Genomic DNA, 22357 nt, shown 5'->3' on the forward strand with positions numbered 1-22357 from the left:
AACACTACAAACCCTAACCTCTTACACCACCATCACCATTACCACCACCACCACCACCACCATAACCATACCTACCACCATTATCACTACAATCACAATTGTCAACTGCCACCACCATTGTTAACAGCACCGCCACCACCATCCTTCTTAAACACAAATGCCACCACTGCCACACAACCACAATTGCCACCATCCCCATTGCCACCGCCCCTGCCACCATTGTTACTTATGCAGCCCAACCATCACACCTCTTTAACACCGCTGCTATTTTTGTCACTATATATAGGGTTGGTTCGGGTCAGGATCCCGAATCGAAACCTTAACCCGAATCCCAAACCAAAACATTTCGGGATGGGATTTTATATCCCAAAACCGAACCGAAACTATTCATTTCCCGAAATTCAGGATTCTCGAAAGTGTTTCGGGATTTTCGGGAAACTTCGGGATTGGGCCTTGAAGCCCAAAATGTTGGGCTTTTTAAACTTTTTACAATTTTAAGCTCTTTAACAAGTAAACCCCCCCTCCCCCCAATTTTTCAAGAAAAAAAAAAAGCTAACAATTGCAGGCTTGCAACCCACTGCCCGCACAGCCCACCTGTTTCAGTTTCACAATCACATAAATAAATTTAATTCAATCAAAGTTCACCACAATTTCATCTCATAATTTCAATTTTCATACCAAGCAAGCAACAACTAATAAGTTAAGTTTAAGTTCACAATTGTCTACCAAACTCGTTAATTAAAAGTGCATGTAACCAAAATCAAATAAGTTAAGTTTTACAAACCAAACTTCCAAATGAATTTAGATTAAGTTACAAACCAAAAGCAAAACATAGGTTATAAGCAAAAAAGTGCAAGCAACCAAAATGAAGCTTAAGTAAGTTCATTCCCTTTCGCCCATTCAGCCCCTTCCTCTTGTTGATGAATGACCCGTTTCCGTTGATGGTGGACCCCTTCCTCTTGTTGATAATTGAACCCTCCTTTGTGTTGGTGTAGATGCTCTTGAAATGGGTGGTCACGAAGGTAGTGATGGGCAGCGTTGAACTTGAGGTGGTGGAGGAGATGGCATTTCACAATAATATATCACAACCACAGTTCAGCATATATATAATATTCATATATCTCATATACTGATCAAACACATATATATATATATATATATATATATATATCACAACCATAAACTGATAGAGTGCACATTCCATAAACTGACAGAGTGCACATTCCATAAACTGATCCATACACACATGTATATCAAACAAATGCAATAGGAAACTAACATGCTGCAAAGTTGGCAATAGGAGAATAGGCTAAATAGCTACGGCGTGCTTTGATGAAAATGCTTTGATAAAACGGTAACAAATGCAGTAGGGAACTCACACTTGCTCTTAGATATTAGTTTCATTATATGATTGCCTATTATTATGCATGAAAAACAATAGTTCTTGTATGACACTGAAGATGTATGTTGGTTTTTTCTTTTGAAAAAGATTTTAAAGTGGTTTTTTGGTTTTTTTTTTCTTTTGAAAAAAAGATTTCAAAGTGGTTTTCTAGTGTTCAAACTTCAAACGGATTGAGAAATAACTTTTTTGTCATAAGAATAAAACTATTTTAGTTATAGTTTGGAATGAAATAACTCAATAAGCATGCAAAGCATAGTCAAATTTATGAAAAGGATATCCGATAGTTTCACAACCATTTATGCGAAAGTGATTTTCCATATGTTGAGATAAATTTGGGTTTAAGGGTACTTAAAAACAGCGAGTACATAAAATAAAACAATATATGATGCAGCTTTTATGGCAAAGCCTTGTATTTACCCACCCTAATTCGAAACCCACAGTCCTCAAACCCTCACACATTCAACAAAACCCCATTGAAAATCAAGCTAGTCAACATGAAATTTGACCCTAAACACTAAAGAACAAAACCCCAGTGAAAATCAGAAACCCTTACCTGGATTTTGGGACTCGATTAGTGTCAGATTCGTGTCTTCCTACGTCTGCATCTCTGTGTGTGTGGCCAGCTGGATGAGCGTCATTGAAGTGGACATACAACGGAAGGAGCGGCATTAGTCGATGGAGGAGCGGAACGGCAGGAGCACGAGTAGCTTCAGGAGATTGAGTGTGAGACTGTGAGAGTGAGCGACCAAGAGACCACAAATGACCTAACTCCATGGACTTTTGGATTAGATCTTACCAATCCAACAGTCCAAGTAATTTCTAATTATAAATTAAAAATAAATATATATATATATATATAATATTTGGTTCGGTTTAGGATTACCAAACGCTTTCAAAGTTGTGGCTGAATCCCAAACCGAAACTTTCGAGAAGGGTTCGGTTTCGGGTACCGAATTTTTCAGGAAATTCGGTTCGAGCATTTTTCGGTCAAATTTCGGGACAACTTCGAGACTGTTTGGGAAAAAATTCCACCCCTAATTATATACAATAAATTATTTTTATTGACATTTACCAAACGCTATAACACTGTTTTTCATAGTCACAACAATTTAAAAATACAATTTTATCAAACGCTTAACTGCTTTATTTTGCAGTTGATTTTTCTTAAAGCACAACAGAAGTCGTTTTTTTTTATTTTTTATTTTTTATTTATTTTTTTTAAGCATAGCAACTATACATAGTGTGTCTATTGTGAAATTGATGACATATGTGCAGTGAAATATAAAATAAATAAGACATAATATTTACGAGGTTCAACAAGTATGTCTACGTCCTTGGGGTTAGTAACAATAGTCTCATTATCATACTAAAATTACAAAGTAATGGAAACAATACATTATATCTCTTTTATAGCAATTGTGAGATGTGCTTAGGAGGGTTTGATAGAAACCCCTAAAATTATGGTGCATCTCCACCCTCTTTTCTTAACTTTGTCTATGCACGAAAGTGCCACCACCTTTACAACTGCACTAATTTCTTCAGGACCAACCTTACTCACTAAGTTGAGAACAGAAAATACGATTCAAAATATTCACGCAAGCTTATGCTAAACTTCTGAATTCAACTTAATAATTCCAAACCATTCAATTGGTTTTGGATTAATTGTATTGAATACGGTTAGAGATAAGGCTTGATTGATGGTGCTTTGTCTAGGCTCAATGACAAAACCATGCGCAGAACTTAGGCGCATATGTGGGCAATAAATATCTTATCTCGAATATAAAAGATAAATTAAATTGAATGTGACCATTAATACTAACTCAAATGCACCGCATCTTATTTGATCTGGAAAGTTAAATAAGTTTTGGCGAGAGTACTACTAAGACGAGTGACTTGCGTGAGAAGTCCTCGCATGCTTTCCTTTGTTTTGTGTAAAGACATGCCCCACTCACATGAACACATTACATTACTCTTTTTTACAAATAAAAAATTAACATAAATATAAATAATGAATCAACGTACGTAAAAACAAAAAACTTATGCATATTTTTCAAATTGTTATTGTCAAGTGAATAACAATGGATACAAGATTTCCATTAACGAGCCAAGTATTCAACGTTGCAGAAACTTCAATGAAACTCTCTTTGGTTTGAACTTTGAACATTTTTGGCCTTATTGATAAATGACCTACAGAAAAATATCACTAGGTCTTGGTCTTGTAATAAGACAAGTGAAAGCTGAGTCGGATTGTGTGACGAAATTTTGTACCATCATGCAATAAGTCCAACCACCATAATTAATTAAATCCTAATGACAGTAACCCATAATTAATATGGGAGGCATTATCAATGAAATGAAGCTAACCACAATAAGTGGTCTAGTGGTAAGGGCGCGGACTGTGGTTGCCCAATAAACAAAAAAATGTTGGAGGTCCCGGTTTTGACGTTCTGAGCTGATGAGTCTGCTTGACTGTAATCACGAGCATAGTGAAATTTCTCAAAAGAGGTGGATAACCGTGGCTTCCCATTAGTTGTCCTCAAAAAAAATAAAAAATAAAAAGGTGAATGAAATGAAGCCCTTATGCAACTATAAATGCAATGGCACCAGTGCCTAGCTAGGATAAGCAGCTCCTTAACAATGGAAGAAATCAATCCATCATACATTCTATCAGAAGGATACAGGCCTAAACACGTAATCACCGAAGGCGAAGGAATCCCGTTGATCGATCTCACTCCGATAACCAACCGAGAAATGTCGGCCGGCTCTAACAATAAGGCAGTGGAAGAGCTTGCCGCTGAGATAGGGGACGCTTGCAGGACATGGGGGTTCTTCACGGTGATCAACCATGGTGTGCCTTCGGATATTCGGAGAAGAATTATGGAGGCGTCGAGGAAGTTCTTTGCGCTGCCGCTGGAGGAGAAGAAGAAGGTAAGCAGAGAGGCTCATAACACAGCAGGGTTTCATAACGATGAGCATAGCAAAGACTTCAAGGACTGGAAAGAAGTTTATGATTTTTATGTAAATGATGGGATGCTAATGCCGGCCTCCCATGAACCCGATGACCCCGAAATTGTTCCATGGTACACTCCGTGGCCCGAGAACCTATCCGAGTTCAGGTAAATGTCCCTTACAAAATACTAACGTTATGTAAATTATTGACAATCTGACAACATAACATGCCATGTAGGGAAACATGCGAAGAATATGGTCGAGCATGTGAGAAGTTGTTTTTCAATCTGCTGGAACTGGTAAGCCTCAGCTTAGGCTTACCTCCTAAGAGGTTGCATGGATACTTCGAGAATCAGGCAAGCTTTGCCCGGCTCAACTACTACGCTCCGTGCCCCAAACCGGACCTTGTTCTTGGCACCGGTGGACATAAGGACCCCAGCGCTCTTACCGTCCTTGCTCAAGAAGATGTCGAAGGCCTCGATGTGCTGCGAAAATCAGACGGAGCGTGGGTTCGCGTCAAGCCTGTCCCGGATTCCTTTGTCATCAACGTTGGTGACGTTCTTCAGGTACTACATCTCTTGAGCAAATGTTCATCCTGTTAACATTATTCGATTAAAAACTTTGGTTTCTTGGCAGGTATGGAGCAATGATCTTTACGAAAGTGTCGAGCATCGAGCCATGGTGAACGCAGAAACAGAGAGGTATTCGATCCCCATATTTTTTCACCCGTCTCACGACGTAACAATGAAGCCGTTGGATGAATTGGTCGACGAAAGAAGCCCGGCGAAGTATCCAGAATACAAGGCAGGGAAGTGGTTGAATCTGAGGATGTTTAACAATTACAAGAAACATGGCTTCTATATGCGGATGACTGACTACAAGATTGCTGCTTAGCCGACGGATTTCTAATCCAACGGCTTATACTATGCATGATTCTCCAACTTCTAGTACGGATTATATGGTAAAATCAAATAAAAAGTTTGTAAAACTATACTGTTTATTTTACGAGTAACGGGTCACCGAGAAACCGTAGAACGTTGTAGTTTTACGTATTTAGGAACTGAATCGTAGCTATTGAGCTCAGAAAGTTTGGTACTGTGACAATGTCGTATGTAAACAAGAGCACACATTGCAAAAGAGATGCAGGCAGCGAACTAGGATGCTATACATCAGAATTAGCCCTTCGATCTGATAGCATTTCCAAACTTGAATAAAATGACACGGACATTGTCTTAAATTATCATTCTACTTCTGAAAAGTACAAATATGTATGAGAATCTGTTCTTGCCTCTCAATTAGCATTAGAAGAACACATACTCGTTTCTACGTACTAAAGAGTTTCATTAGCAAGATGACTCGTAGATATGTACTTACGCATTCAAACTGTTCCGATGTTGCTTGCTTGTTAAGGAAGAATATATACAACACTGGCATCTAGAGTGATTACTTACAATGGCAAGGGGTGCAAACTCTGGGATGACCTGCGGGAACTTTCTGCCGGACTGAAAGCACCAGAGATTCCTTGGAGTGATCTGCCCCCGACCTCTCAACTAGACTGATTTTTAAGTTAGAGATGTTGCTGTTTTCAAGCACTCTAGTGCAGGATGCAGTATAATTCATAATAAAATATAATCATAGCTAAATTAGTTTCTTTTGTCTTCAAGTTCTTCTAGCCACCTGAACAAAGTAATCAAACAAAACTAGCGAAACATATAACCAGGGATATGTCAATAAACACAAACATACAAGGAACGAATTTTTCCTGGGCTGCAAGGAAACAACGATACTGCAAATAAATTATTCGACTTGATATGTCAATGTATAAGAGCAAAATGTAATGATAACAACGAAAATACAATGCAAGCCTTGCAGCATCCTCATTTGCATTAGTAACTTCTGATGCCGATGTGTCCACAGAGGCTTTTTTCCCAACCCTTTGTTTCTGCTACATCCAAAACTACAGAGTTAGCATAACATCATTGGAACAGGGCAAAGAACTCAGAGTGCAACTTTCACAATTCACAAGTACACACTGCACGCACAAAAAGACAATAATTTTCACGCTGTAGTTGAATGTTGTCAAATGGTATTTAGACTCCTGGGTAGCATGCATTGGAAACTTTAATGAATGATGCATCGGATAAGTATGAAATCTGCTAAAATATACATCCACAATAAATTAGTATATAATGAACGTAGTACACAAATCCATTCCAAGCTTGCGTCTCATAAGAATGCATCCTTTAAAGAAACAACATAGACTGTTACTCACTATCAACGTTGCATCAAACTGTGGGTGTGGTGATGGTTGAACAAGAGGTAGTTCCGACGTTTATAGAAAACTAAAACATATATCTAGTTTATGACTAAAACTAACTACATGGAGGCGGAAATGATACTTTCATCCAAGTCCACTTAAGATTTCAGCGATACAGCCACTTTTTGAGGGAATGGTATAACCTGTTAAAATTGTAAATGTCAAACAATATAAACTGAAGTTGAAATTAACAAGCTAATAAAGCATTCATAGTATTTCACTCTTACCCTTTCCCCCCGTGAAACGTCACTTGATAGTTTCCCAGCTCTCACTTTCCAAGCATACTAATTGAACGTCCCAGCTACTGTCACATGTGATCTGCCAATATGATGGGAAATTAATCACAATAATTCAGATCAAGCAGTACGGCGACGGTTTTGATAAATACACAACGTATCCAGCTTACAATGCATTAAAGATGAAACAAAGGCAACGAAATTTAATCTCTAAACTTTCCACATAGTTTACTGTATCATTGAAATAGTTGTTTAAAAATGGAAATAAAAAATATAGTCATATTTAGTCACCTTGTACGTATTGTTTCGAGTATTATAACCATCCACTGTACCTGAATAAAAACTGGAAAAGAAAAACAAATATTGTTATAAACAAGGGCTAAAACAATGCTGAAAATCATCTCCCAACTGGGGGAATGCTCACCATTTATCTACTGGAGACAAAAATTTGATCCTTTGCCCAATCAATGCCTCAGCCTTCTTACTAATTTCCTACATAATTAATTATAATCTAAAAAATGTAATACAATTTCAAGTGTACTCTCAGAAAGAGCTTATTCTTAGTTTCAAGCTGCAAGGGCCCTTTAGCTTCGTTCTGGGGTGATTGGAATGTTCCACATTAATGTTTCTTTTCACATTAACATTTTCCATCAATGGAATGGTATTTTTTTTCAAATTCTGGACTGAGACATTTGATCCATCGATTGTAGCTACAGAATCACAAGATGAATGTATTTCTTTTTCCAAAGTAATCTCAGATTTTTTGGATACACCATTCTGGTAATCATTATCAGAATCACTTGGCGAGAGATCTCGTTTTCTCCTACGTCCTTCAGTACTGGTGCCTTGTTTCTCAGCCTTCCGGGGTTCAGCTCCCCCATCATTGGACAAATTAACTATCTTGGAAGATGTTAGGATAAGTTTGTCGTCCTTGAAAACACCAGATTGTGTGCTATCCTCTTGACACTTACGCCCACGTCTAGGAAGAGCACTGGCAGGCTGAAACATGAAGAAAGAGTTTCCAACAAAATGTTTATAGGAAGAAAATATCATTAAGAAAATCATAGGGGCAATATAACTAAAGCTGTAAAGGAAGACTGGAGATACATACCAAAGAGATATTTGATTCAAATATGTCAACTACTCTTTTGAAGTACTCATCAAAACATGATTGATTGAGGCATCTTGAATTGGACTGCACAGAACAGATAATAAAAAGGTGAAATGATGTAGAACATTTAACTAGAAATTTTTCTTCCAGCCAAAAGATAAAGAAAAGAATATCAAATCTTATCGAAAACTGCTCATCACTTTTATTAGAGATACTTACTTTATATAAGGATGATGGTAGAAAAACTTTCCCAGGAGCATGTGATGCGGAGATGCCATTATGATTTGTTAACGTCACAAAAGAGTTCCCAATTTCTGCCAGAATATGCAGCTTCTGCATAACAAGAAAAACCTCCTTTCCTTAATTATAAAACATAAACATAAAGTGAGAGGAAAAAAGATCTTCTGAAGGAAAACTCTTACACCGGTTAGTTCAACGTCTATAGCATTCTCAGCTCTCTTAATAGCACGGAAAATGCAAATCAAATACAAGACAGAATCCTTGGTAATATCCAGAGCACCAGCAGCATTACTGGCATTAACTAAAGCCTGCAATAAAACTAACAGTGGACTGCAAAGAGAAACATAATCCAAAGTGTGTCAGCATAGCTGCATTCATATTCAGTACTAGGCAATCTTCAATGTGATTATCTGGATATATTTACATACCTGCAAAACTGAGCATATGCGTTTTCATCTTGACCGTCGTCAGGTGGGAAACCTGTATCATAAGCAAGAATATGGATTAAGAGCACCACTATGTATGCTGGAAAATCAGTGTTTAATCCTTCTTGGACTCCAGAGATTTGACGCATTTGAGCTTCTCTACTGTAATCCTTGACAAATTCTGCAATATATTTTGACGACTAAATTGAATGGTATCAGAATACATTTACTTGCTCAAGCATACAGAAATAACTCATAGATACCGCATATTTAGCATACATCATCCTGCAGATCCTTGAGGCAATCTGAGGTGGCCATTGCGAAAGCACTTGCATATCTGCTAGGTATGGCATGCTCCTTCAGTAATTTGTGTGTTTTTATCAAGAAGTGATCTTCTCACCAATGGTGAGTCATCCTGAAATGTTTAAGAAGGAAAAGAAAAATGTCCGTGAACATATAATTAGTGGCAATTCAAGAGTGACAATGAAATCAAATATGAAGAAACTGAAGAGTATATAAATAGTATGGGATGCAAGTCAACTAACTGGATTAAGCATTACTGGTGATTGATATCAGATGCATAACACGCTTACTGCAGTGTTGTCATGCCATCTATTTAATAAATTTTATAAAGTGCATTTCTTTTACCATTTGTCAATCAGTCTATAAATGGGACAGCTCACTAGAAAAATCAGTGAATATTATTAAGTTAGCTAAAGACACGTTTATACTTTAGCAATAAACCATCATGAGCTCCAGGGACCAAAACCTCAAATTCCATCAGGATTCAGGAATATGTCTTCATTAGCTTTACAGGAAATGAAGTTCGAACAAGAAGTCCACCGGAATAACAGGTAACCAAGAAAAATGAAGGACTACACTAGGATGCACAAATCAGAACCAAACATAAATATCTTTGCCCTTAAAATTGTAAAGTGAAAGATCTCTGGAGAAATATGGAAATCCCATCTTTGAGCAAGCTGGAGAACAGACTTTGCAGCAGCTATAATCTAATACAAGCCTTATCACTTTCATTGCAATAAAAATAAGTGAAACCAAATGAGTGGTGTTCGAAAATACTTTCGACAAGCAAGTAAAATAGTATAACATAATTCACCGAACACAGATTTTAAAAGCACAAAAAAAAAAAAAAAAAAAAAAAGGGCAGAAAATTGTAGCCTTTTTATTCAGTTGTGTGTTGCTCAAAATTGCCGTTCACAATAATGAGCATCAGTCACAGACTCACAATAAAAGCCTAAACAAACAGTTGAGAATCTCATTTCTGAATGTGAATTTAAAAAATTACGTCAAGGTTTCAAAGCATCCCTCTTCCCATATTAGCAGAAATCTGGAAGAAAAAGAATTGTAACAATAAACTCAACCACTAATGCAGTCATGCTTATGAAAACAAAACCACATGTTTGACTGGTTCATTCAAGCACCACAGAGATTCTAGTCAAAAGCTGAGACGATATCCAAACACATGTATAAGCTATAAAAAAAAAACTGAGCGCACGGCAGAGATATGTAATTAAATGAGTTCGTTAATTTGATCTTCAATTCACTTGAGCCAGAACGAAGAATTAAACCCATATAAAAGTTAAGGACAAGCTCATACAGTTTTAAAACTTTCTATTTTATGAGGAATCTGAAATCATACCCTGAGGTGATACCCTCTGCAGTTTCTCCCTTTTGCAGCATTGATGACAAAATGCCACAGAGCTCATTAATTTGCCATTTAGTGTTGTCCTCGAGCTCATTAATTGTCTGTTTGGTGTGAGTTCGGTGTGGCAAGAAGCTCTTGACAAGTGTTTTCAGGCCATATATCTGCAAAATGAATGGTTAGAGAAACCAATGGAACTATCTGTATGAAATGAACAATTTCAATACAAGTTATTCTCTAAGTTATATAATCATCTTCGGTGATTTTGGACCCCTTGGTGGGTTGATCCTTGCATAGACACAGAATCGACCACTTCTTTCACATGAGCCCCTAACAACACTTGTAATTCATTAACCTAAATGATACATACAGGCTACGTATCATAATTCCTGCAAACTATAACAGTGCCAAAAATTCTAAACAAAAAAGGTATCCACTCTGTCAACCAAATCTTATAGTAACGTAATGACATACTTTCTCCTCCTCCATGGTAAACATTTCAGCAAAAATTTAAATTGGTTAATTCCATACAGAAATTAAGGAAATTTTTCGTGAAGATTAGCTCAATTTAGCACTGAATTGTCAACAATTTCATCAAATCCCACTCACAGCTCAGCTCAACTCAACTCAAGTTTTTTCATATACAAAAATGTACTATAAAAAAACTTTTTCTAGTGTTCATTGCATATAATTTTGTCTTCTTCTCACACAAATTTTTTTGTTTAAACATATAGCATTGCAAATTAATTCATGTATTTCAACCTGTTTTTCAATAATAGAGTACATTAGCAGGAATCAAGAAGGGAAAGTCAAGGCACATGTTCCCTGTAAACTAGAGAGAAAATCCAAACTTTGATGGTAAACACCATTAACAGCTGAACAAAATACTAGTACTTTAACTGAAAAACTGTTACCATTCAGAACCCACCTTTAATTTGCAAGAATCACTAGACCCAGACGCATAATCGAAAGAGTCTACATAATCTGAACATTTCACCTGCACAAAAGAAGTTCACATATTTTACAACCAATTCTCAACAAGGACTTGAAGCAAATAAATATTCAACATAGATCCTCGTTTAGGGAGAATAAAATATCTATATCCAAAACCTACTACATTCTGGCATCAACAAAGTCCAAATAGAGTGAGTTCATATTTATCTCACCGTTGATGTCAATTACTTGGAAAATATTTTGATATATATAAGAGATGATCTCTCCAACTTGGCTTTGGAATGTTGAAATAGAATGCTGTGCAAGACACCCCAAGGACTGTAACACTGTTGGCATGTTCCGCCCAATTAGTAGAGAATCCACAAGTTCCTAGACATAATGAACAAAGTTGATTCAGTATGGATAACTCAGCATTATTTGAGTATGCATGCAAATTATGACATTCTGAAATATGACGATTCTGAAATTCTCAGATGTACAGCAAACAAAAAGGTAGTCTCACTAATATATCCATATATAACCCATTGTCAGACTTGGGTCTCTTGTGAGGGTGAACTTGAACAACAATAAGACTTTAAATAGAATGAAAATGTATACGGCACATAAACACACACACACACAAACAACACAGATGCATGTGGATATAACAAATGGTAACCCAATACAGCTAACAACTTATTAGAAGGCAAATGAACGCCATAAAGTGTATGTGATTTAGAAATATAAATAGATTATCTATAGAACCTAGTTTATGTAAAGCTGAAACAATATTTTAAAGGGCGAAGGTGTAGGCGTGGCGTTTCATGGATAGCCCCGCCTAGGCTAAAGCCTTGAGGAGTGAGGCGAATCCTTACGGGACCTAAATAATTGGGGGACTGCTGTGGGTTTTAAAAATAAAAGTAAAAATAGACTTGGCCAAAACGGCGTCATTTTGGGCCAAGTCATTTGAAAAAAATTAAAGACTTGGCCAAACTGACGTTGTTTTGGGCCAAGTTTTTAAACAAAATAATAATAATTTCCTCTTCTTTGCGGTACTCTTTCTCTTGAAGAGGCCACCGCACAATGCAACCCTAAACCCGGATGACAGAGCCTTCGACTTCAATTTACCCAAACGACAGAGCCATTCGACTTCAATTTCAGGTCACTGATGGATCGCCACCCACCCACCTTCAGGCTCGCCTCAGCCGCCTAGGAGCGCCTCGACCACACCTGGGTGAGTTTTCGCCTACTCCCATTGGGCAGAGGTGTTATCACTCCCGCCCCGCCTCCAAAGCCGCCTAGGTGCGCCTCAGGGAGTGTTTTTTAAAACACTGAGCTGAAAGATACTTAACAATAAATATGGATAAACGAACCTAAAACTCCAAACTCAAGTTAAGCATACCTTACATAGATCTTGGAAAATGAATTGCTTCGAATTATCAAACAGCATATTTTGACTGAACATGAGTCCCCTCCAGACAAACCCTCTCCATAAAGCGGTGGATTTCACTTCAAAGGAAGAAGAAAAAGTTAAAGCCACTCTCTAAACATTTAGAAGAAAAAAAAAAATAAAAAAATAAATAAAGGTTTAGATTTGAAAAGGCTTTATATTTAAATTTAACAAAAGGAACGGAGAGGAAAGGAATCTATTTCTCATTTAACTGATGCCAAAGGAATATACAATGTATAAGCAAATAGCAAAAGTAAGAAGCCCAAATATCATAGCATGTACATTAAAGGTTGGGGTATTTTAACAATTTGACCAGTTACTCCTGTCACGTATAAGGAATAGTTACGCACGCACATTAGAAAAACTGACAAACAATTCTGACAAAGACAATGTACATGGTGCCCATGGATTGTGTGCACCATGTACAAGCTCTTTTAATATATATTTAACAAAAACAATTCTGACAAAGAAAAAGCATCCAAAATTGAATGACTGACCAAATTAACATCAGAAATAATAAGATAAACAAGGAGACCCTTCACAATACAGTCTCCAATGGAAAATAAAACTCATCCTGCTAAAAAAATGCATAAGAATCAGAGAGATTGCAGAGATTACCTGAGTTTAACTGATATGTGAGGGCCTGCTTTGGCTAATAGCCTAATACTTCAATCAACTTATCATTAATTGGGTCGCTTTCATTTAATAACTTCTGAAATTGCACTTCTGAACCTCTCAGGAGAGTTGGGAAAAAGCTGGTTATTGCCTGAACCAGAAAACAATTGAAAGACAATTTCAAACAGTGAAGAGACAAATATTCCCTAGATACTTACTAGTTGGTCACACATCCAAACTTATTTACTCCTAGTCTTATCTTATATAAAACATAGATACAAGGTCGAACCCCATAAAAATAAAAAATAAAAAAGGGTAAACGCTAGTTATATACACACAAAAAATTAAATAATACCTCATCCACTTATGGAAACTAACTTATTCTCTCAAGCTTTATCCCATCGGCAATGCACGAAGCCAATTTGGGCCATTATAAGTTAGATGAAAAGCCAACATACTACCAAATGACAGCATCAGGTGAACTCAAACTCATTCTAAAACCTGGAGCTCGTAAATCATAAAACTTAGTTCAGTCCTTGAGATTCATCGATGTCAGAAATGCTATATGTGCTTGCCAAATTGTTTGTAGACGACCACCACAACAGTAATTCATGGCCATTGCTTAAATTTACATGCTACATGTTTTTGTGCTCGCCAACCCTTCATGGCCATTCTCTTGTCTGGTTAGCTTTGTCTTTTTTATCACATGAACTCAATCTAACTTAAACATTCACATTCAAAAGTTTTACTCTTCTGCTGAAGAAAGTATTATTCAAATCCTCTAGGCAAAAAAAGCTTCTTACCAGCTGAAGTCTGACAGAAGCAGCCTCCTAGTGCCTCTTTCCGGGACTGTTGCTAGATAGATCATCTAGAATACAGCAAACATGCTCTGCACTGAATATATTGTAAGAGCATTTCGAGGTGAGTGTCCATAGAAACTCAAAATTCTGATGTTTCCCCCCAATCATATTCAGAAATTTGTCCTGAAAAGAAGACAATAAGTAAATAACACAAATTTTTAACAAAGGAAAAAATAAAAGTAAACTATTATAATTTTGTTACAATCAAATTTCTTAATCAACAATCATATAAAAGAAAAATCACCAATAAAATACAAGACCATCTTTTGACACCACCACATTAGTACAAGTTGAAATCCAACTTGCCTTCCCACAATACAAAATAACTCCCATCAAAATTACAAGGAGTCAAATCATCGATTCAAGCAAACAAAAAGTTGATCCCACTTGACCTAATTTAATTCCAACCATGACTTCTCTAGTATAGACGGACTATAAGTGGAAATTGTCTTAAAGAAATGGTCTTCGTGCAATTGTAGTTACACCAGAGAGTTCCATAATGTGTTTCTGGTTTTCCGGAGAAGTTTTGAACGACTCCTCCATATTCCTATATTGGCATTGATTAAACAAAAAGCAATTAAGCCTCATCTCAGAACTGGAATTCTCTATATATAAACCTTTTACTGCCTCTTCACAACATTACTTCAGATGTTTAAGTTTCATGGAAGTTAAAAGTTAAACCTTATAAATGACAAGCACTGTTTGCAAGTTGCCCCAACTCCACAAAAACTACCAATATAGGACACCATATGGTATCGTTTGGTACGTGGGACAGGACGGAACAGAGTGGGACAAGGCGTTCCGTCCCACGTTTGGTGCGCCTAAAACGGGTGGAACGAGCTGTTCCACGGGACGAGTTTTGGGTGAATTTTCGTTCCACCTCACCCCCCTGGAACGACTCGTTCCACATCCGTGGAACACAAAATTATAACCTCTCCGTCTCCTTCTTCCTCCTTGTTTCCATTCGAGAGCATCTTTGCTCCCGCTTCGTTCCGTTCCGTCCCGTCCCGTCCCGTCCCGTCCCGTCCCATTCTGTTTCGTCCCGTCCCGTCTGCATACCAAACGATACCTATATGATCCTATTCAACCGTTTTTGCCCTCCCCATATCATGAAACACTTTTAAAAAGGCAAGGTTCATTGAACTTAAAGCTCTAGCCTTCAACAACATTGACTTACCAATTCTGTGATTCAGATAGTCTTAAATCAAGAAAATCCAACTGAGATAGACAACAAATGCCATAAAGAACCTATATTAGGAATTAATTTCTTTACCTCTTTTGAGCAGTGAAATCATACTCTTTAATGAACCATAACTTAATATAGGATCTATATAACTAAAGTTTATATGAGGAAACCTGCATGTTATCTTTGCAATGTAAATCAACCAGATCCAAATTAATGAGCTAAGGATATACAATAAGAAATAATTAGCTTAAATTCTATGTTTACCGCATAAGACATGAAAATATCATATATATACATATATATATATATATATATTGTTTGCAACAAAGAAAGACATACGTGTGGGTTCCATACAAAGTACTATATGCACACACATAAGTACGTGCATGTACCCGACAAACATACACATGCGGAAGTGTCTCAAAGAGGAGCAACTTTGAGGAAGAAGGGCATTCATGGGATCATTTAATTAAAAGTAAAGGTACAATAGACACACTCTGCTGGTCCGGGCATCTTTAAATTGCACTGCATCCAATAACAGAGCAAGCGAATTAAAATTGTTATTATCTTTTATTTGGTTCAATTTTCCAAAGCACTCTTCCGCTCTTGAAGGGTCTGCAAAGGAGACTGCCATTTTTGGGAACTGAACTTTGTATCACTTCTGCATCTCTTCCGAATTATTCCCCTGCAACATAATGTCAACTGCTTCAATTACTCAAAACTAATCAAGTATAGCCAAGAAGTAAAGAACTGCCATCCAGTTGCCTGTACACAACTTTCTTCAACGTGTAAATAAATTTAAAAAAAAATGAAATATAAAGAAAACATAGAGCACCCTGATAAGCTAAAAAATATAAGGTTTATTTACAAAGTCTATTACACAGCATTAGTTACAGGCACAATGGTGTATGCTGAATGCTTTGAAAATTGCTGTTGAAAGATATCTCAAAGGAAGCTTAACATCTACTAGTTATTGAATTTTCCAGGAAAGAAAAATTTCAAGATAATGCTAAGCCACATTTTGGGCTCTAGAAGCAGTCACAGGTGTGTGATGCCTAATTGAACACTAGGGCATATTTTCATTACTAAAAATACCAAAATCAAGTCAAAACAGGAAATGAGGAAAAAAAAATCTTCCACGTGGTGAACCAATACTCATAAAAAGGAGGGAAGCAATCACTTTTGGATTTTAGTAAGAATCCAGCCTCAAGCATGTGTATTCGCATAAAGGGGCTTTGGTCTACTCTAAAGTCATAATAGTGATTAACAAATTAAAATTTTCCAGACATCAGTTAAGCATGCATTTCCAAGAACATAAATTAGCTCAAGAAGACAAGGCATCCCGATAATGGACAGTGCAATATGTATTCACATTTCAGTAGGTATATAAAATTCATCCTTAGCAAGTGCGAGTTTCAAGTACTCATCTCATTTTTGCAACCTATAAAACATTTGTACGTTGTAAAGAACAGATCATTCACATTAACTGCAGCAAGAGTGAGTTAGTGATAATACCTTTGTTTCTGAAATAAAATAGAGTTCAAAGCCTTTGTATGAAGCAGGGTGAAAAGAGAAAACAAGTGGATCCAGTGCCTTGTAATTTCCTCAACTGAAGGAACAGCTGGAAATAGATCTTCTGGAAGCACAAGCTCCATATTTTGGGACATAAAGTCAAACAACAAGAAAAATGATAATAGTCAAATACCACCTTTTAAAGCATTGGTTTATTTTAAAAAGATAGAGCATGTGAGAAAACAAACCTGAAATCCATACAATCTTTATCAAAGCATAGCATCAATATTTTACATGGAATCTTTTCAAAGTGGTCACTTATCGTCATGCTACCTTCAAAGCATTTGTTATAATAATCTCGATATACTTCCATCAACTTCTGTAGAGCTTTCTTTCTAATAGTTATCTGCAAATAAAACAAGCAATTATAAATACAAGACAGCATGTGTAACTTAGCAAACTGAAACTTTTTTCTGTAGAAATACCGTCTTGTCCCGAAGTCTTTCAGTGGTCTGAGATATTATTTTGGGAGGAAAGCATCTCATATTAGACATGGCAAGATCACAGGCAACAACCACTGCTTGTGTTCTCACTCTATCATCAAAATCTAGAAGTCGACTTTCAAGGGCAGCTGTTTAAAGCAACAAACGAGTATACGTAAGATCCTAAGAATTACATAATCAGAAGTCATATAGGAAACAGAAAATGTTCCATAACTTACGGAGAACTTCTTGTGATTCTGCCCCAGAGGGATTGGTCATGTAACAAACTTTAGCACATTGTAAAGCACTAACCCTAACGTCCGCAGATTTATCAGAGATTTTTCAAAAACTCAATGAAGAGGTCATGATACCTTTGTGCAATATGGTGATCAGGCAGTGTGAAAAGTTTTCCAATCAAATTAACAGCTTTTAGTCGCACATCAACCTGATCAGTCTATAGAAAAATAATCGGAGTCAGGTGATATTTATTGATTGCTTTTAAAGCACAAGTCAGGACCATAAGAGAACTATGAAGGAAGAGAAGAAAAGATCCTATGCCAAGAGATGAAATGATTAAATCAAAACAAAATGAACTAAGACATGAAGACATACCAATAACTACTGAGTCAAATTTGGAATGACAGCAAGAAGCATCTGAGGAGCACACCCAAAAATTTTAGAAACGATATCATGGTTAAATTCTTTGAGCTCACTCCCATCATCATCTCCATCCAAAATACAAGATGTCAGAAACCCACAAACAAAGGACTCAAGTTTGTCTGCGCACGTTTGAATCACAGAAACTGCAAGCTGGGAAGAAGCACAGTCTGCATTCTGTAAAACATAATATAAGAAACAGAATAATATTTAATAGTTAATTGAGGTAAATATTGATATCGAGCATGAGCAGATAAGAAGCACTAAATCTGTACACTTTATTTGTTTAATCAAAAGATGTTGTGTCGTAAAACTAATTTAAAATGTAAAACAGTCTACATGAAAATGGGCATTTTCAACACAATTTCCTTTTGTTTGGCTGTGACTGCAAAATACCCATTTCATCCCAAATTCCTTATTAAAACAAACATTTTTGTCCAAAAGGTAACAAGAGGCATTCCAAACCGTATACAAAAATCTCACATTCACTTGTAGTCAATATTCCTCTTTTCCTGTCAGGTTGGAGACCCAAATTAGAAATTAATCCATGATCTCACAAGCAACTACTAGTACATGAAGAAACAGATTCAATAAGATCCCAGTTTTTCTACTATAATACCAGAACATAATGCATAGGACATTTTCCCTATGACCAACAACCAAATTATGATAAGCGGAATGCAACATTTTAACTACCATGCCACCACAATCCCACTTACTATATATCAGTGAAAGTAAATAAACATGGGTTGGAAAAAGCTCATATTGTAACAAGCATTGCTTTGCCAACCGTTCTACTTAACAATAGTGAACATTGTTTTGATACCAAAAACATGTAGGACTAGTTGTTAGCGTGAGTCAATATTAGGAAAAATAGGGAATGTTAATAATAGGAGTCCTTTATTAAGTAGGTTTGTGTATATGTTTTTTGTTTCCTTGTAAAGCTATGATAGCACATGTATATATTTCTAAACAAGTAATAGAAGATTTAATTCCCGTAAAAGTTCTATTTGGTATCAAGAGCCAAAACCCTAAAACCCTAGTTTTCTTTTCCGATGTGCTTGGTTGACCTTATTTCTGCAAATCTTCTGCCGAAAACAGTCTGCCGTGTGTGTGTGTTGCTGCCAAGACTTCGTGTGCCGTGCTATTGCTTTCGTAAAGGGAAACACACAGCAAGTTTTTGTTTTTTTTTTTCATGTTTTTCCCGCTGCATCCTTGCAGCAAAGTCAATTACTTGCTGCGTGCTACTGTGTATTGCGTGCTGCTAGTGTCGTGAGGAACGAAGGAGAACATAGACTGCACGAAGAGACAACTGCTGCGTGTGTGCTGTGTGTTTTTGTTGCTGTGTTTTTTTTTTTTGCAATTGTACCGTGTATTGACGTGCAGTGTGTACTTGTCTACTGCTTGTCTGTTACCTTAGAAAGACTTGGGGCTGCTACGGTATTGGTGGTGTGTTCTCAAATCAGAGTTGTTATCGGTTTGTACTGCTTCAGTACAGATTGCAGGAAGCCGTAAAATTTTATTAATGGACTCAGGAGGCAGTGGCGTGTTGAAGTTAGAGGGCAGTAATTCAACCAATAATCAAGTAGTGAATCCTATCGTTATTCAGAGTGATGCGTCTGCTGTACCAAATACCGTGAAATTAAATGGATCGAATTATCCTCTTTGGTCCAAGGTTTTGGAGATGCACATCGCTAGACGCGGTAGGAAGGGTTTTGTGACTGGGAATACCAAGGAGCCTGCTGAGGCTAGTGCTGAGTATGAGGCGTGGGAGACAGGGAATGCAATAGTAAAAGGGTGGTTGATTAATTCCATGGAACCTGCTATCATGGGATTTTTTATTCACCTACGTACTGCTAAAGAAGTTTGGGAAGAGGTGGCTCGAACTTATTATGATGGTTCAGATATTTCTCAGATTTATGAATTGAAGGTTAAATCGTTCAGACTCCGTCAAGAGGGTCGGCCGGTTGGTGTGTATTATGCTGATCTCAAGTCCGTCTGGCAGGAGTTAGATCAACGGAGACCAATCAAGATGGTATGTGCTGTGGATTTCAAGACACTTCGAGAAGAAATTCAGGTTGATCGTGTGTATGCTTTTTTGGCTGGTTTGGATGATGTGTTTGATAAAGTACGTAGTGATATTTACGTACTCAGCCCTTACCTTCTGTTGAGGAGGTGTTTTCTGTTGTTCGACGTGAAGCTCAACAACATGCTACCATGATGGGTGGGAGTAACAATAAAGGAGGATTGCCGTCCATGGCAATGATCTCTCGGCCAGCTGGTACTCATCGTGCTAGTAATTTTTCTAATCAATCTTTAAATTCTCGACCTTTCAACCGAGAAAATAAAGATGATTTGAAGTGTACCTTCTGTGGACAAACCCGTCATACTGAGGATACATGCTTTACTAAGCATGGGGTGCCTGATTGGTTTCCAGAGTTAAAGAAAAAATTGCGGGCCAAGGAGCGTGGAGCAGCCAGATCCAGTGGAGGCCGTGCCTCCCTTGCTGCGGCTACACCCACAGTCCAGGAAGCCGTGCCTAGTTCTAGTAACTCCAGTCAGAATTTGTTGCTTGGTACTCGGGGTGACTCGTCTTCTGACATAGGTACCGTGGGACTGAAGGAAAATTTGTGAAAAACATGTTCATTTAAGCAACATCAATAGCATGCAATTAACAAATTAAAGGCGGAATCATGCTTGTATGCACTTAAAAACAAAACATTTACCCATGAAATTCAAAGCCTAGTAGATAGGTGAACCAAGACTCAACTCAAAACAAAGTGAGTTGAGAAATCAATACCTTTGTAGATTCCTCTTTGCATAAGCAAAGGCTAATCACCCAAAGAGAGGGCCTTCATTCCTTGCATCTTAGATCCATGGATTTGGATGGATGAAAAGGTTTCTCCAAGTTCCCAAAATTGAGAACCTCTAATTATTCATCACCAAGGCATAATGAAGAAGAAATGAGTGACCTTGGAGGAGTTTGATTGCTAGATGATCCCTCCAAGGTGGCCTAAATTTTAGAGAGAAAGGAGAGCTTGTGTTCTCATCCTTTCCCCAAAAATTACCATATGTAAATTTTAGGCTATAAAGTCCTTTATATAGTCCCTTCAAATAAGTGACCTAATGGACCAAAAGCCCTATTCTTCTAACATGGCAAGCCTATAGGGTTTATTGGGCTTTCAAGCCCTTTGTTTATTCAAGTTGTCATACAACTTGAGTTAATGGGCTTGACATTCAAATCCCATTGGGCCTTGCGGCCCAAAACTAACCCGAGGTCTTTAACGAACTTATTCGTTTGATTAATTAACATATTAATTAATCCTAGCCTTAGATAAATAATTAAACCATTTAATTATTCTTACTCATCTCCGTTGTTTCTTCAAACTCTACCTTACTCGGTGAACGATCCATTAGGTTCCTTTTAGCGAGGCAGTGGGCGATTAAAACTCTTTCTAATCGATTGTGAATTGAAACTTACTTTCAATTCTCCCGTTAGTGATAATACACTTTTAGGGCTTCCACAAACCATGGTTGACGCCTAGCAGCATGTCATGGTTACCCAAGCTAATCAGAAGAGGTGGAGAACCTATTCAGTTTTAGGATTACAAATGCAATACGGTCTTTCTCTAATACAATACTCTTGACCACATTGTTTGGTTTGATAGTTTATTCATGTCTACTATCCAATGTGAGTCTTGTGCTTATATGATTACCTTGAATGTGATTTGGAACACATTCCTAAATCTCATTCATACTTTGGCCAAAGATTCTTAATCATATCATAGAGTATTCTCCCTCAAACAGTTTGAAGGTTAGAGATCCCTTGTTGCGCATTCACTTGCCTCCATGGCTAAGTGGCTTAACCCCAACGATGCCATGGACACCCTCCTGATGGAGTGACTTTGACATAATCAAAGATTAAGGACCTAACCACAAGACAACTGTGATGCCTCAGGTCAAAAGACTAATTTGCATTATCCCAACCATGAGTTCTCATGTGACATGAATATGAGAACTCTTCGTTGATCGTGTTCAGTGAACTCATTCTCTATTGAGCACCTACGTACTTGTCTTGATGTCACACACACCAATGACTCGAGACTAGTCACTCTCCCTGAGAAAAGACATAGCACGTACTGATCTTAACGGATTGTCAATGCCCAATTGACAATCCTATGATCAGGAACGTTTAGGATGTGTCAACGAAAGAATGGTCTCATGAATCTAACTTTTTTAGATCGCATTCTTCCAATCACATATTCCTTGGACTTATCGTTTAAGCATATAACATTTATATGAGACGGCTCAAACAATAA

General features: G+C 37.3%; 1 protein-coding gene and 1 pseudogene across 1 annotated transcript; one reads left to right on the forward strand and one right to left on the reverse strand.

Annotated features, from left to right (window-relative positions):
• Positions 1–3994: 3994 nt before the first annotated feature.
• Positions 3995–5594, forward strand: LOC125470524 (protein DMR6-LIKE OXYGENASE 1-like). The gene is made up of 3 exons (XM_048569718.1): positions 3995–4518; positions 4590–4917; positions 4988–5594. The coding sequence occupies exons 1-3, from the start codon at positions 3995–3997 to the stop codon at positions 5243–5245; spliced, it is 1110 nt and encodes a 369-aa protein (XP_048425675.1). The 3' UTR covers positions 5246–5594.
• Positions 5595–6895: 1301 nt separating this feature from the next.
• Positions 6896–18245, reverse strand: LOC125470433 (annotated as a pseudogene).
• Positions 18246–22357: the final 4112 nt, after the last annotated feature.

This window comes from the organism of the source record quoted next, unplaced genomic scaffold (genome assembly GCF_019419815.1).
Source record: "Pyrus x bretschneideri cultivar Hongxiangsu unplaced genomic scaffold, Pyrus_bretschneideri_v1 Contig100, whole genome shotgun sequence".
Classification (NCBI taxonomy): Eukaryota; Viridiplantae; Streptophyta; class Magnoliopsida; order Rosales; family Rosaceae; genus Pyrus; species Pyrus x bretschneideri.